Source organism: Cynocephalus volans, chromosome 8 (genome assembly GCF_027409185.1).
Source record: "Cynocephalus volans isolate mCynVol1 chromosome 8, mCynVol1.pri, whole genome shotgun sequence".
Taxonomy (NCBI): Eukaryota; Metazoa; Chordata; class Mammalia; order Dermoptera; family Cynocephalidae; genus Cynocephalus; species Cynocephalus volans.
The window spans coordinates 136,250,922-136,268,787 of NC_084467.1; the positions used below are offsets into that span (position 1 = coordinate 136,250,922).

The 17,866-nt window shown below is 33.8% G+C and overlaps 1 protein-coding gene across 3 annotated transcripts in view; it reads right to left on the reverse strand.

Annotated features, from left to right (window-relative positions):
• Nucleotides 1-17,866, reverse strand: part of ACBD6 (acyl-CoA binding domain containing 6) — a 206,424-nt gene that overhangs the window by 113,523 nt on the left and 75,035 nt on the right. For all 3 annotated transcript variants that reach the window (XM_063104771.1, XM_063104770.1, XM_063104772.1), the window contains one exon: nucleotides 11,951-12,033. In XM_063104771.1, the coding sequence (XP_062960841.1) occupies nucleotides 11,951-12,033 (83 nt within the window). The remainder of the gene's footprint in view (nucleotides 1-11,950; nucleotides 12,034-17,866) is intronic.

Genomic DNA, 17,866 nt, shown 5'->3' on the forward strand with positions numbered 1-17,866 from the left:
ATATATATGTACCCAACACTGGAGCACCCAGATATATAAAGCAAAAACTATTAGGACTAAAGAAAGAGATAGACCCCAATAAGATAACAGTAGGGGACCTGAACACCCATCTCTCAGCATTGGACAGACCACTGGGCAACAAATCAACAGAGAAACACAGGATTTAAACTACACTTTAGACCAACTGGACCTGGCAGATATCTACAGAACATTTCATCGAGCAACTTCAGAATATACATTCTTCTCATCAGCACATTGAACATTCTCCAGGATAGACCTATACATTAGGTCACAAATCAAGTTGCAACAAATTTTTAAAAACTGAAATAATTTCAAGTATCTTTTCAGACCACAATGGATTAAAACTAGAAATCAATAACAAGTGAAATTCAGGAAACTATACTAACACATGGAATTAAAAAACATGCTCCTGAATGACCTGTGGGTCCAAGAACAAATTAAACAGGAGGTAAAAAAATTTCTGGAAACTAACAAAAATAAAGACACATCATACCAACCCTGTGGGATACTACAAAAGCAGTGCTAACAGTAAAGTTCATTGAAATAAATACTTAAATCAAAAGAATAGAAAGATTTTAAATAAACAACCTTACACTTCAAAGAACTAGAAAAACAAGAATAATCCAATCCCAAAATTAGTAGATGGAAAGGACTAATTAAGATTAGAGCAGAACTAAACAAGATAGAGACCAAAAATATGATATAAAAGATCAATGAAACAAAAAGTTGTTTTTATGAAAAGATAAACAAAATAGACAAGCCATTAGCTAGGTTAACTTTAAAAAAAGCAGAGAGAAGACCCAAATAATAAAAATCAGAAATGAAAAAGGAGATGTTACAACTGATACCACAGAAATACAAAGAATCATTAAAGACTATTATAAACAACTATATGCCAACAAATTTGAAAACCTGGAGGAAATAGATTTCTAGACATATACAACCAAGACTGAACCAAGAAGAAACAGAAAACCTGAAAAGACCAATAACAAGCAACAAGATTGAAACAGTAATCAGCAGTCTCCCAACAAAGAAAAGCCCAGGACCAGATGGCTTTAATGCTGAATTCTACCAGACCTTTAAAGAAGAATTAATGTAAATTCTCTTCAAAATATTGCAAAAATTGGAACAGAGGCCATTCTCCCAAACTTATTCTATGAGACCAGCATTACCCTGACACTAAAACCAGACAAAGATACAACAAAAAAAGAAAACTAAAGGCCAATATCTCTGATGAATATAGAGATACAAAAATCCTCAACAAAATATTAGCAATCAGAATACAGCAATATATCAAAAAAATTATACACCATGATCAGGTGGGGTTTATCCCAGGGATGCAAGGATATGTTCAATATACACAAGTCAGTAAATGTGACACACCACATCATCAAAATCAAGGACAGAAACATATGATTACCTCAACAGAGACACAAAAAGCATTTGACAAAATTCAACATCCTTTCATGATTAAAGAAGGAAAGTATATCAACACGATAAAAGCCATGTATGACAAACTCACTGTCAATATCTGAATGAATAAGATAAAGATGCCCACTCTCACCACTCCTGTTTAACATAATATTGGAAGTACTAGCCAGAGCAATCAGGCAAGAGAAAGAAATAAAGTGCATCCATATAGGAAAAGATGAAGTCAAATTGTCCCTGTTTGCAGAGGACATGATCCTATACATAGACAAGCCTAAAGACTCTACCAAAAAAATCTCAGAGCTAGTAAATGAATTCTGTAAAGTTATAGGACACAAAAGATCAACATGCAAAAATCAGTAGCTTTTTTATACTTCAATAACAAACTAGCAGGAAAAGAAATCAAGAAAGGAAGCCCACTTATAATAGTCACCAAAAATATATAACACCTAGGAATAAATTTAACCAAGGAGGTGAAAGTTCTCTACAATAAGAACTATAAATCACTGCTGAAAGAAATTAAAGAGGAAACAAAAAGATGGAAAGACATTCCATGCTCTTGGATTGGAAGAATTAACATTGTCAAAATTTCCACATCACCCAAAGCAATCTACAGATTCAATACAATCCCCATGATAATACCAATGACATTCTTCACAGAAACAGAAAAAAACAATCCTAACATTCATATGGAACAACAAAAAACCCTGAACAGCCAGAGCAATTCCGAGCAAAAAAATAAAATAAAATAAAGCTGGAGGCATTACACTACCTGACTTAAAATTATACTACAAAGCTATAGTAACTAAAACAGCATGGTACTGGCATGAAAACAACACATGGACCAATGAAACAGAATAAAGAACCTAAAAATCTACCCACATACTTACAGCCAACTCATCTTTGACAAATGCAACAAGAACATAGATCGGGGAAAGGACAGTCTCTTCAGAAAATAGTACTGGGAAAACCAGATATCCATATATAGAAGAATGAAACTAGACCTCTACCTCCTGTCATATACCAAAATCAACTCAAAATGGGTTAAAGACTTTAAGACCCAAAACTATAAAACTACTAAAAGAAAACATAGGGAAATCACTTCATTAAGTAGGACTGGACAAAAACTTAATGAATAAGACCTCAAAAGCACAGGCAACAAAAGAAAAAATAGACAAATGGGATTATATCAAACTAAAAAGCTTCTGCACAGTAAAAGAAACAATTAACAGAGCAAAAAGCCAACCTACAGAATAGGAGAAAATGTTTGTAAACTATGCATCCAACAAGGGATTAATATCCTGAATATACTAGGAACTCAAGCAACTTAACAGTAAAAAAACAAGTAACCTGATTAAAAAATGGGCAAAGGAGCTGAATAGACATTTCTCAAAGGAACATATACAAATGTCCAACAGACACACGAAAAAATGCTCAACACTAAGCATCAGGGAAATGCAAATCAAAACCACACTGAGATATCTCACACCATTTAGACTGGCCAATATCAAAAAGACAGAGAATAATAAACGCGGGCAAAGATGTGGAGAAAGGGGAACCATCCTGCACTGTTGGTGGGACTGTAAATTAGTGCAGCCATTATGGAAAACAGTATGGAGGTTCCTCAAACAACTACAGAATTACACATAGATCTGCCACACAATCTAGCAATCCTGCTGCTGGGTGTATACCCAAACGAATGGAAATCATCATGTCAAAAGGATACCTGCACTCCCATGTTTACTGTTGCTCTATTTACAGTAGCTAAGGGTTGAAAGCAACCTAAATGTCCAGTGATGGACAACTGGATAAGGAAAATGTTGTATATATACACAATGGAATACTATTCTGCCATAAAAAGGAATGAAATTCTGCCATTCACAGCAACATGGATGATCCTAGAGGAAATTATGTGAAGTGAAACAAGCCAGGCCCAGAAAGAGAAAGCCGCATGTCCTCATATGTAAGTGGGAGCTGGAAAAAAAAAAAGAAAGAAAGAAAGATACAATAATCACAATAATTCCTTTAATGTTCAAAAGGAGAGAGCAGAACTGAGGGCACCGGAAGTGGGAAAGAGGGAGGGGTATGGGGGGATTAGGGAGAAACTGGTAAAGGGACACAAAAAATGTTTACATTGTGTAATCATAAAATTTTTTTTAAAAAGTGTTTTTGTTGTTTGTTGCACTGTTCTTAAAATAATCCTTCAAATCCTAAATGACAAACAGACATTTGAAAACCACTTACTAAGTTGGCATATTTCCTTGATTCTAAAGCACAAAATTTTTTATACTTCAACATCTCTTATGGATCTTATAATCTGCAGCATTTTACAGTTAATTGATGGCATCTTCTTCTTAATGGCGTTTAAATAATGGCGTTCTTAAAACCAATGTTTGGAGTCAAAGTAATAAGGTAGGTTCAAAATACACAGTGCCAAATGGACTAGTGAACGACTGAAAGAATTCGTGTGTGTGTGTGTGTGTATATATATATATACACAGTATCACAATCCTCACACAGTGCTATTATATCTGCAATTGGTTTCAGACAGTTATAGAAAATAACCAGTTAGTTTTCTTCCTTCTTGTTATGGTAATGGCAACAACTTCTTTCATCACATAATTATTTTCAGACTGGACTATATATGAAGTGTACTTAGTTCTAGGACCAGATACTTCTTTAAGCCCTTAAATTAATACTTCCATTTATTGTATTATTTATCTTGATAAGGGTTCCTTCAAATAAAGTTATTTACATTTTTACATATTTTTCTCACATTCTTTCAAACAAGCACTATTATAGGAAAAATCAATACCCCAGATACTTCTTGTAGATAATTAGTTATACTGGAAAAGTCATTTAACCATGATTTATAATTACACCAGTTACTAAAAGTGCATTTTCACCTCTTGAAACCTGCTTAACTCTACACAAAGTTGATTGAAAATTTCTGATACTTTAAATATCTATAAGAAAAAACATAGTTCAATTCTGATCAATCCCTGGAAAATCAGTGCTCACATAAAAATCTATAGACCCTCTTTGCTAAAAGGCTCTACAGAGCTGAGCTATGTTCTCAACCATTAAGGTAAGTCTAAACTCAATAAAGCAATTAATCCAAAGGAAATATCATCATCAGAATATTGATAAATGAAAGACTAGAGTCTCTAATTTTACCAGTGAAGCACATTTTTAAAAAGACTAAATGGAAGGATTTAATTCAAAATTTTTAATGAAGATATTCACTATATTAATACAGTAACAACTATCAAATTCAATTTTATTAATTAGAGATTACAATTATTCCTGAGACTTTTCAGGAGTCAGTATAGCACAATAATTAAAAGCAGAGTTACTAACCATGTAAACTTGGGCAAGTAACCTAACTTCTCTGAATCTTGTTTCCTCACCTGTAAAATGAGGATATTAAATAACATCTATATTTAATTAGGTCATTCTGAAGATTAAGTAAAATAATACATATGACATAGTATGGTTACTAGCACGTAATAAGAGGTCGATAAATGTTAGTTATCATTATTATTATCTTGAGAATTTAGCGAATGTTGTAAACTGGGGGTCATTTCTCATACCCTTATACACTACCATCAATCAATTAACCTAACAAATATTAATAAGACCTTCAAGGAAATAAAAATAAGCCAATGTGCTCGGAGCAGAGTGAACAAGGGGAAAACAAGAGTGAGGGGAAAACTGGCATTAGGTGAGATGGTGAGAGCTGGCCCTGTTCATATTACTTGTAATAAATACGCATACCAGCTCTTATTATTGTAATGGATATCATATACCCATAACTATATGTATCTTTACATAGATATACACACAACAGACTTTGTAAACAAGTCTAAGTGCCTAGCATTTCACTAGCACTACATATAGATTAGAATATAGGAAAAAGAGAAGGGAAAGATTAGAAGGGATAGATAGGAAAGAGAGAACAAAGGGAAAATAAAAGGGGGCAAGAGAAAAGAAAGAAGAGAAGAAGAAGAGGAAGAGAAGATGATGGTTTTGGTTGATGAATGACCCCTTGTTCAGAAAGGGCTGTTGATCTGCAAACAGGTGGATTTGCCTGTATGCTTGGTTGGCATCATGACACTGAGCACACAGGGGCTATATGAAGCACGTTAGAAAATGGTGAATACGAGAGCCAGGAGACTCTTACAACAGTTACTGTTTATGTCAAGACCCTCTTGTCCCAAGGGACCCATTTTCACATAATCTATAATTATCTCTTTGCTTTAATCGCCTTGTCATTCCTGAGGCTCTCATGGGCACTGGAAGAGGAAAAGCTCATTAACTAAACCTTTTCTCCTTTCTCCAGCCACCCATGGCTTTTAATTGCTTGATGTGTTATTATCTAAGAGTGCAACTGGGATCATTTTCATAAGAAAGGGAGGTAGAGAGGAGGACGGGAGCCATGAGTCCCTGAGGTATGCACCACAGACAAACCTTTGCTTTCTCAATTATTTATGCCAGCTGAGGTTTTACAGGCTGAATAAATCCATAACTCAAGTTCATTCTGAGCAGTCAGATTCTCATGGGGGAGTTGCCCACTTGCCTATACACACTTGTGTAGTCCTCAAAGAATAACCAGAATGTAACAAGACATATGTCATCCAATTTATCACCTATCACCAAAGTGTTAACACAGTGTTGATCACAGGCAACACAGTGAAATAGGAAAGGATTAGACTACCACCAGCCAAACAACTGGAGAGAAGCTTTACAGAGCTGGGGCAGTGGTGTCATTGGGACAGTGGTGTACCAGAATGACTTAGGCTGTTAAAAGCATGTAAATCCAAATATTTCATTTTTAAAACACAAAATATCTATAACACATACTCTTGAAGCTTCAGAGTCTTTACATAGATTTGTTAAAAACAAGTTGCTATCTAACAATGTGAAGCTTTGAATAAACAGGTAAGCTGAATTTTATACCACCTGATTTTACAAATCACTTACAATAAAACCATATATGTAGCAGCTTTTTCTCCAATCACACCTCGTTCAGCAAAGTTTTAGAATATAACTTATGTGTGACAAACTTTTATGCTACTTTCATTCTAGTTCATATTTTCATCAAGAATACAAAATTAAAACATAAAACAATCACTTTCTTTCTAGTTTTTTATACTTATATTCCTCTATTTTATAATCAGGACTAGAGAGTAGCCAATGAAAATATATTTTAAAAATATTTTCAAAATCCGTTATTGTTTAAAAATTGAAACTTTATAAGTCAATGATGAAAGCATCTTTTTGAAATTCTACAGGCTTTTGTGTCTGACTACAAGCAGTGACCTCTGGTATTTTCTGCCAAAACACTTCATTTGTCTCACAGAACAACTAATCAATTCCAGAACCCATCAATCATTTCAGTTGTATACTAGTTTGGTCTTGCTTAGAGAAGGTCCAGATGGCTGCCTGTGTAAGTGGAATTAATAAAATTCTGATAGATTACATGGCATGAAACTACAAAATATAACAGGGAAGACCAAATCTTATTGCAAAATGGGGTGGGTACTGAATACTCTTCATTTACTGTATTTTTAATACTTGCTCTAATTTCTCAATTCATGTGCCAACTTCTAGATCAAACCTTCTAAGTATACAAGTAACCAAACGCAATTTCTTGTTGAGTGTGCCAGTATACACAGTGCAGAATCATTTGACTCTTTGCAAAGCCCTGTGCTGATTAACCTGTGTTTTTTCTGCTCATCTGCAGTATAAATGAAATACAGGTGAACTCAAAACTAGAGGTAACTGTCTGTGAGTTACCAGATTTGTTATTCTCTTGTTTCTATAGTTCCAAAGACAGATCTAATAGCACTAGCTCTCCCTTCCTTGTATTCCATTTTCTTGTGCAAAAGCAAACAACTTGCATCTAATTCTATAACCAAACTGGCATGTGATTTTAGCTTCCAACATCAGCCCTTTGCTGTTGGTCTCCTCTGTGGGGGACCCCTATGCTGAGTAACAACACCAATAAAAACTAACAGTTACATAGTAACTTATTTTGTGCCCAGTATTATTCCAGGATGCTTGTGTGTATGCATTCATAGTGAGACAGGTACTATATTTATCCATTTTACAGATAAGTAACTTGCCCAAGATCACACAGCTAGTAAGTAGTGGAACCAGCATCTGAATGTCAGTGGTCTGGCTCCATAATTTTTTGTACTCACACTGTACTCCCTCTATTATACTATAAAATAGTTACCTAAATTAAGAATGAAAAATTGGTGTCAAGCCTCTGTGATATTAACACAGAGATCTGTACCTGTGACATATATTGTCACTTTCTATGACAGAATGGAAATAAGGCTCAGAACAAAAAAGGCAGGAAGCTCAGAAATGGCCCCAGTGGCCCTTGGCTCAAGAACATTTACATAAAACTAAAATGGGCCCTTAACTTGTCATCTACAATACACTTCAGTCAGGAAAGCTGCCACAACAGTGGAACCCAAGCCTAATCAAATAGATTTAGTAGATACTGATTTTCTGAATTTTTACAATAATAAAAAAATTTGGAGTTTATTATATATTAAAGTATACAAAACAGACCTTCAAAATACATTACTTTATGTCCTTTTTAAAAACAATGGTTCTAGGTCAAGGGTTTATATCCCGATTATGGCCAGCTCCCCCGGCAAAAAAAATTCTTAAAAACAATGGTTCCATAGAAAAAACTTTTTTCTTTCATCCAAGTTTACCATTTGATGTTTCTAAAACTTTAAAACCTACCACTTATACCTTAGCTGAACATAATTCTGCCAAGAAATTGCAATTAGTATTAATTAAAGCACGATTTTCTCTTAGAAAAATAAAACACCAGATATTATATTTCACTAAAGTACAAACCAAATTTGATTACATAAATTTCAAGAAATAGCGTATTTTCATTGTTGCAACTGCTTTCCGATACTTAAGAAACCATAGGGACTACATCTGGTCCTTGACTAGAATAATCCAACATTTCAGTACATAAGAATTATTATTATGATCTAATTGGTTATAATGGAATTTACATTTTACACTATAAAATGAATTCTCCCAATGTAAGAATATAAATAGTTGCTGTGATTTCTGATCTGCTGTAGTAGAAAAATTACTGTTTGTAATATTTAAGAGGCTTTCAACGGCTGTCTCACATTCATGTTTTTTGCTATCTCATAACTTAATAATATATTCCAGAATATGAAGACTTAGATGTTATCATAAGACCTAGATGACTTAATGAAATAAGCTGTCTAACCAGTTTTACCCATAGCAAAACTTCATATTTCACTCAATTAATAATATTCGTTAAACATGTAGATGTCAAAAGTACTAAGATCATACTATTCAAAAGTTAAGAAGCTAAGAAGCACAAAAATCTACAATGTTTTGTGTCATTGTAGATTCATAATAAATGTGTGCTGAGCTCAATTAAAATCTCTATTTATGAAAATAAGCTATGTTATTCTCTGTCATTGCTTCTCATGATCAAAATTCTAAATATTGATTTAAATCTTAAAGTCACTTCTTTAGGAACTGGGTGGGAGATAAAGGGGGGTGGAGCTTACCCTTGCAGTACAGTTTAACTATATCTCAGGAGTACTCTTATCCAGATTTCTACTATCACTTAACTGGAGTACATTTGATTTGTTTCATGTTCTGCAGAGCTGCTGTGATCAGTCATGTCACCAGACATTCCAAAAGAAACAGTATTCAGCATGACAGCTTGAAAAATACTAGAGCCAGGAGCCTTATGGAAATCAGCCCACAAAATAAAGATCATTATTGTTTATACATAAATGAATAATATCATTAGAAAATTAAGCTTAAGTGATTTTTTTTTAAAAAAAGCAAAGTCAAGAAATTATTTCAATTTATCTAACTAGGGAAGGAAAATAGCCTATAATTTTTTTTAATTGTTTAGGGAAAGAGGTGAGGATGGGCAGCAGCTCTTGGTTCTATGACAGGGCCACTAGGCTAACTCTACATAATCAACAATCACTAAACTATCCGCGCCTTGTGGAAAGCAGCTTTGAATACTTCTCAAGTTCTGAGCACTTTTATTGGACACCTACTAAGTTCTGGGAACTTCCTCAGATAGTGAGAACACAGAGATGGATAAAATATAATCCTTGCACTCAAAAATTAAAAGTTTAATAAAGAGGATAAAGTTTTTTAAAAATTATAATTCAGTGTGGTGTAACGTGATATGCTATAACAAAATTGTAAACAATTGGCTATGGGAAAACAAAAGAAATGAGTACCTCCCCTCCAAATACCTAGAAAAACGACTCTGAAGGTTTCCTGACTTTTATATAATAAACTTTGATTAGTAGGGTTAAGGTTCTAACATGCCATTTTTTAGAAGACTCTAAAGACAATATACTAATTAAGAACTCCAAAACACTTTCTGAATATGTAAGGGCTGAGAGAAGGGTTAAACTCTGAAAATGCTTTTTTTTTTTCAAAGATGACAGGTAAGGGGATCTTAACCCTTGACTTGGTGTTGTCAGCACCACACTATCCCAAGTGAGCTAAACGGCCATCCCTATATAGGGATCCGAACCCACGGCCTTGGTGTTATCAGCACCACACTCTCCCAAGTGAGCCAAGGGCAGGCCCTCTGAAAATGTTTTTTAAACTATGCTTCCTCAAAATTTTTATGGGCTCCTCAGAGTTCTCAGGTTCCATCACAGGATTAGGGTGGCAAATGTACTCCAGGCTGGTAGTAGCCTTAAAGGCTATCTTTATCCCTCCCAAATCTCCATCAGCATTCCCCTATCCCACCCCACATAAACATTTAATCTAAGTAAAACTGGTGTACTTGCTATGCAAATAGATTCAAGACAGGTCCCCTAGCATTAACTGATGGCCTAGTCCATAACTGGAAACTATGAACATTTCAAGTTTCTGATTGATAGTGGTACCAGTAACTTTCCTCTTACAATGGTACCTGGGAGTTCATATCCCTACTTTATGTGGTGGATAATGTCAGTAAACTCTTTTCTGCAAGAGTAAAGCATAAATTTTTGGTGCAATTTCCTCTTGATTCTATAAAGATAGGTATTTCCCTTCAATAAATTTAGATGAACCTAGTTTTCCCTTTGAAAATTAGAGCCTATTTATTTCATGTTAATGAATAAGTGAAGCAACGTTCGGATGAAGCAACATTCTTACACAAAATGAGTAAGAGCATCAGAGATTATCATCTTTTTTTTAGTCTGTAAAGCAATAATAATAGAAGAATGTGTCACATTACTCTTTAAAGTAGCATAGGTTTTCTGATTTACGCATACACAATGCTGAAAGATTATCCAAGAAATTTTGTACATAACACAAAATATAAGAGTTTTGTTTAATACAAAATGATCTTTAAAAATTTTTTTAATTATGGTAAAAAAACTGTATAAAATTTACCATCTGTTTCTAAGTATACAGTTTAGTAATGTTAACTACATTCATATTGTTCTGCAACCAATCTCTAGAGCTTTTTCATATTGCAAAACTAAAACTCTGTCCCCATTCAACAACTTTTAACATTTCTCCCTCCCTCCAGCTCCTGGCAAACACTATTCTACTTTCTGTTTCTATTAATTTGACTACTCTAGAGACCTCCTATAAGTATAATCATACAATATTTGCCTTTTTGGGACTTGCTTATTTCACTCAGTCCTCAAGTTTCATCCATGTTGTAGCATGTGTCAAAATTTCCTTCCTTTTTAAGGCTGTATGTATATAACACATGTATGTGTATAACACATGTTGTTTATCTACTCATCCATCAATGGACACTCTACTTTCTTCCGCCTCTTGACCATTGTAAATAGTGCTGCTATGAACATGAGTGTGCAAATATGTCTCTGAGATCCTGCTTTCGATTATTTTGGATACAGACCCAAAAGTGGAATTGCTAGATAATATGGTAATTCTACTTTTAATTTTCTGAGGAAACTTCACATTGTTTTCCATAGTGGCTAAACCATTTTACACTCCTAAATGACTTTTAATTTAGAGTAAATTAAATTAAAATGAATTTTAGGGTAAATAAATTATGAAAATTAAAATCTTGAAAATAAACAATGGTATTTTGAGGAAAATTAACAACAAAAAATCCATAGCTTTAGATTATTTGAGACACAAAACCTTGCCCCATGAACTACTTATGTGGGGAAAAGACATTGATTCATATACTTATTATCAGACATTGGTAATAAGTGATGAGTAATTATTATCACTTATTCAGACATTTATTATCTGGTACTGGCTCAGAGATATTGATTTTAAAGATTATACACCGAAAAAATTCTTTCCTGACATTTATTATCCTACTAGAGATACCACCAAATCAGTTTCATGCTAAGAAAGAGTGGTTCACAAATTGAAGATTTCAGGATTAAAAATATACATATATACACACATACATATAAATATTTACATATATATATGGTATATTCCTATTATCAAAGATCCAAAGAGAAATTACCTGATGGTTTCTTCATGATATAGAGAACTAACAACTGGGCCACCAAAACCAGTATTTGCTTCTTTTCCTTTCTTCTCTGGTGTCTAGAGGGGGTTGGGGAGAGTGAAAAAAAAGACATGGATTAAAGCAGTGTGTATTTAAACCAGTTACAAAACATTACTTTGCTAAAAAATACTAAGGATTTTACCCTAACCCATTTCTTCAAGCCCTAGTAACAATTCTAAGGTGGTATCAGAAAGGTAATAGGACTCTCAGGTCATCACAGAAGTGGAATGGGTACCCACTGGCAATCTAAGGTCATTCTAGTACTGCATTCTGGAGCCACTTAAAAGCAAATTCCCCAGCTGATTGTGAGATGATGTTCAATGTGGAAAATATAAATGATCATGTAAAAAAAAAATTAAGTATAAAATATAAATACCAGACACGAATGTGATCAGGAAAATTATGTCTAGATTTAAAAAACTGTTCTCAAATAAGAAATAAACTAAACTGTAGCAAAACTTCAAATTCAATCATAAAGAAAATGTTTGGGTGTAAAGAAGGAAGGAGAGAAAGCAGAAGAAAAAGAGAGGAAAGGAGGTTTAGATCTAAAATAAAATAAAACTGCCATGGAAACACTTTCTAAAACTAAGGGTTCAATAGGTCCCCTTATTGTGGTCAAAACCACAACATTAATTTAGAAATAAGGTTCTTATAAAACATGTAATGTGGAAGCAATGAATGGGATGTTATTGTCTGAAAAGATCTAACTGCAACCTCTGCCAAAGCCCACATCATCTGTAAGACATTTTTTAGGCCAGGATACCCTGCAAAAGTCAAAACTCTGACTCTAAACATAGATATGACTTCAGAATTAAAATTGATTATTTTATTGTTTAATTTGACTGCAAAAAGACTAGTTTTACTTCAAAAGAATACAGGTAATTCCCATATACATTTTTTCTCCTGTTCTTTAAGGAAGGGGCTTTGTTTTATTGTTGTTAACATTTTTGTTTGTTTGTTTGTTTTGGTCTGTCGACTACTGGGTTAAGGAAAAAGTTGGTGGAGATGGCATATTCTATCAATTCCTAACAACACTGGGGGAATTAAGATTTCAAGAAATGGTGGAAAGTTTTGAGGGGACGAATCAAGCCACTTATCAATATATGATAGAAAAAATTTATAATATCATAAACAACTATTAACATGATTAAATAACAAAATAAATAAAGTATATTAGTATGATGTTGGCAAATAAGCAGCACTAAATAAATGCCAGATCTTTGTTCTCTGAGGACCACTTTTATTAGAGAACAAATGCTGCAAAGAATTTCTGGGATAGAGAATGCTTTTCATTGTATTTAAAAAAGTACAATCAAAGATATAATTTATTTTATTTAATCCAATTATATGCCAAATACATGTTCTATTGGTAGGATAAAGGTGAAACATACTTGGTGCTCAAGAGATGCTTACTAAATAAATAGTAAAATGGAAAATGAGAAAACTGGATACCAAAGGGAGAAAGAAATAGAGACAGAACTAAGTATGAGTGTCAAGCACAGCTTCGTGAAAAAGAACTGACATCTAGAGGGTAACAGGAGGAAATGTAGATTACCTAGTTTTTGGTAATGACATTTTAGATACAACACCAAAAACATGACCCATGAAAGAAAAAAATTGATTAGTTGGTCTTTATTAAAACTAAAAACTTCTGCTCTTTGAGAGCCATTTAGGCAATGAAATAACAAACCAAAGACTGGGAGAAAATCTTTACAAAATACATATAAAGGACTGGTATCCAAAATATTCAAAGAATTCTTAAAATTCAACAGTAAGAAAAGAAATTATCCAATTAAAAAGTGAGTAAAAGATCTGAGCAGACACTTTGCCAAAGAAGATACAAAAATAGCCAAATAAGCAAATGAAAGATACTCAACATTCTGTTATTAGAAATGCCACATTGTATATTGACAAAATAAAATTAAATTTTTTTAAAAAAGAAATGCTAATTAAAGCAAAAATGAGAAATTGCTCATACCTATTAGTATGGCTAAAATCCAACATGTCCTTTGATAGGGAAGTGGATAAACAAATGGTACACCCATAAAATATTATTCGGCGATAAAAAGAAATGAGCTATTCTAAATTAAGAAAAGAGAGAGAAGAATAAAATAGTAATCTCAGAAATGAAAGAGGAGACATTATAACTAATGCCACAGAAATACAAAGGATCATAAGAAGCAACTGTGAACAATTACATGCCAATAAATTGGATAACCTAGAAAAAATGGATAAATACCTAGACTGAATTATAAAGAAATAAAAAATCTGAAAGACCTATAACCAGTAAGAAGATTGAATCAGTAATCAATGCCCCCCCTCCCCCCAAGAAAAGCCTGGGACAAGATGACTTCACTGGACAATTCTATCAAACCTCTGAAAAAGAATTAATGCCAATCCTCCCCCAACTTCCAAAAAACTGAAAAGGATGGAACTCTTCTAAATTCATTTTATGAGTCCAGCATTAACCTGATACCAAAGCTAGACAAAGTACCACAAAAAAAGAAAACTACAGACCAATATCCCTCATAAATAACTGATGCAAAAATCAACTGAATACAGGGCCAGCCCGTGGCTCACTCGGGAGAGTGTGGTGCTGATAACACCAAGGCCACAGGTTTGGATCTCTACATAGGGATGGCCGGTTAGCTCACTTGGGAGAGCGTGGTGCTGACAACACCAAGTCAAGGGTTAAGTTAAGATCCCCTTACCGGTCATCTTTAAAAAAAAAAAAAAAAAATCAACCAAATACTAGCAAACTGAATTCAACGGCACATTAAAAGGATTATAAGCCATGACCAAGCGAGATTTATTCTTGGAATGCAAGGATGGTTCAACATACAAAAATCAATCAATGCAATACGTGACATTAACACAACGAAGGACAAAACCACATGATCATTTCAATTGATGCAGAAAAAAACATTTGACAAAAGTCAATGCCCTTTTATGATAAAAACACTCAATAAACTAGGAATAAAAGGAAACTACTTCAACATAGTAAAGGCCATATATTACAAGGCCACAGCTCACATCATACTCAGTGGTGAAAAACGGAAAGGTTTCCCTCTAAGATCAGGAACAAGGCAAGGATACACACACTCATCACTTCTATTCAAGGTAGTATCTTAGCCAGATCAACAGACAAGAAAAAGAAATAAATGGCATCTAAATGGGAAAGGAAGAGGTAAAATTATCTCTGTTCAAGTCATCATAATATTACATGTAGAAAATCTAAAAATTCCACTAAAAACTGTTAGAAATTAATAAATTATTAATAAATTAATAATTCAGCAAAGCTGCAGGATACAAAACCAACACACAAAAATCAGGCTATGTCTGAGGGAGAAAGATAATAAATACATAAGTTTTCCAATATTAAAAGTAATGATGCTATAGAAAAAAATAGACCTGGGAACAGGGTTGCAATTTTAAATAAGATGGTCAGGGAGGGCCTCGTTGAGAGGGTCATTTGAATAAAGACATAAACAAAGAGAAGTAGTGAGTCTTGCAGACATCTGGGTCAGATTGTTCCAGGTATAGGAAACAGCAAGTGCAAAGGCCCTGTAATGAAAGTATGCTTAGAATATTACAGAACTTATATGTTTATGTCCTTTACCTACTCTATTTAAGATGGAGGGTGGTAAGTATATTTTAGGAGGCAAGACAAGAGGCAGGAAGACAAGGTTGTTCATGAGACAATCACAGTTTCTATTGGTATCACTCACTGAATCTCTTAATGTGAAGTAGATAATTTAGGAGAGATACCTATAGTCTGCTTGGCAATTATTTGCTGTGAAAATACGTACTACTAATTAGGAGTTATATGGTATTTTGAAAAGGGATGAGTACAGTTCTTTTTCTTTTTTATTCAACTAACTGCCTTTATTTTTTAGAGTTTTAGGTTTACAGAAAAATGAATAGAAAACGCAGAGTTCTTTTATACACACACAAATGTATACCCTCCCTGCCCTGCCCAATTCCCCATTATTAACATCTTGCGTTAGTGTGGTACATTTGTTACAATTGATGAGCCAATATTGATACAATGTCATTAATTAAAGTCCATAGTTTATATTAGGGTTTACTCTTTATATTGTACATTCTACGGGTTTTGACAAATATATAATGATATGTACCCAACCATTACAGTATCATTCAGAATAGTTTTGCTGCCCTAAAAATCCCCTGTGCTCTACCTGTTTATCCCTCCCTCCACTGATCTTTTCAGTTTCTATAGTTTTACCTTTTCTGGAATGTCATATAGTTAAAATCATACAGTAGATAGCCTTTTCAGATCGGCTTCTTTCACTTAGTAATATGCATTTAAGGTCCCTCCATGTCTTTTTGTGGCTTGATACCTCATTTCTTTTCTAAAAAATTTAATTGTTGTTTTAAAAAACATAAAATTTGCCATCTCAGCCATTTTTAAGTATACAGTTCAGTAGTGTTAACTACAGTATTCTCCCTCCCCTGGCCCAAAACACAAGATTTTTCTCTGATCTTCATCATAAGAACAAGATAGGATTCTGGGAAGTAAAACCCATAAAAGTGGGGAGCCCTCTTATGATCGTGCAGGAGTTTTTGACTCTTGAACGAGTCCACACTTAGCCTTCAGCAATTCATCAATTGCCATTTAAGTGTTCCTTCCTATCAGTTCATGGCTCAAGCATCTTTTGTTATCTTGGCTATGATTCTGTATAATTCACCTGTCTCTCCAGATTTAGGGGTGGCCGTTTGACCTGATACCTCAAATATCTGATGAATATTAGAACAGTCTTAATTTTCAGTTTGGTCAGATTTTTGTTGTTGTTGTAGAGGACAGGAGTGATGATTTCCAAGTTGTTTACATGTTGGAGCTGAAACCAGAAGCTAATTACCTTTTTTTTTTTTTTTTTTTGTCTTTTTGTGACTGGTAAGGGGATCGCGCTAATTACCTTTTAAAGAGATTTTAGAATGAAAAAAAATCTTGTATATTTACCCATATATTTAGCACTTCTAGTACTCTTCATTCCTTCATGAAAGTCCAAATTTCCATCTGATAATAATTTTCCTTTTACCTAAAGAATTTCTTTTAAGTTACTGTAGTGCAGTTCAGTAAGCAAGGAATTATCTCTGCTTTTCTTTGTCTGAAAAAAGTCTTTATCTCACCCTCACTTTTTTTTATATTGACATGAGCTTCATATAACATAAAATTAGCCACTTTAAGGTGTACAATTGAGTGGCATTTAATAATCACAATGTTGTGCAACCATGACCTCTAGTTCATAAGCATATTTATCACCCCAAAAGAAAGGCTTGAATCCATTAAGCAGTCATTCACTATTTCTCCCTCCTCTAATACCTGGCAACCACCAATCTGCTTTCTGTCTCTGTGGATTTACCCATTATAGATATTTCATATAAATGGAATCATACAACGTATAATAGTTTATTTCTGGTTTCTCTCACTTAGCATAATGTTTGCAAGGTTCATCTACATTACAGCATATATCAGTTCTTCAATCCTTTTTATGGTTGAGTAATATTCCCTTCTATGCATATACCAATACATTTGTTTAACCATTTGTCAGTTGATGGACATTTGGACTGTTTGTACTTTTTGGCTATTGTGAATAATGCCATTATGAACATGTGTGTACAGATATCTGAGTACCAATTTCAATTCATTTGAGTATATACCTAGGAGTGGAATTGCTGGGTCATATGGTAATTCTATCTTTAAATTTTTGAGGACAATTTAACTGTTTTCCACAGCAACTGCACCATTTTACATTCCCACCAGCAATATAAGATCGTTCCAATTTCTCCACATTCCCACCAACACTTGTTTTTATCTTTTTTTATTATGGTCATCCTACTAGGTGTGAA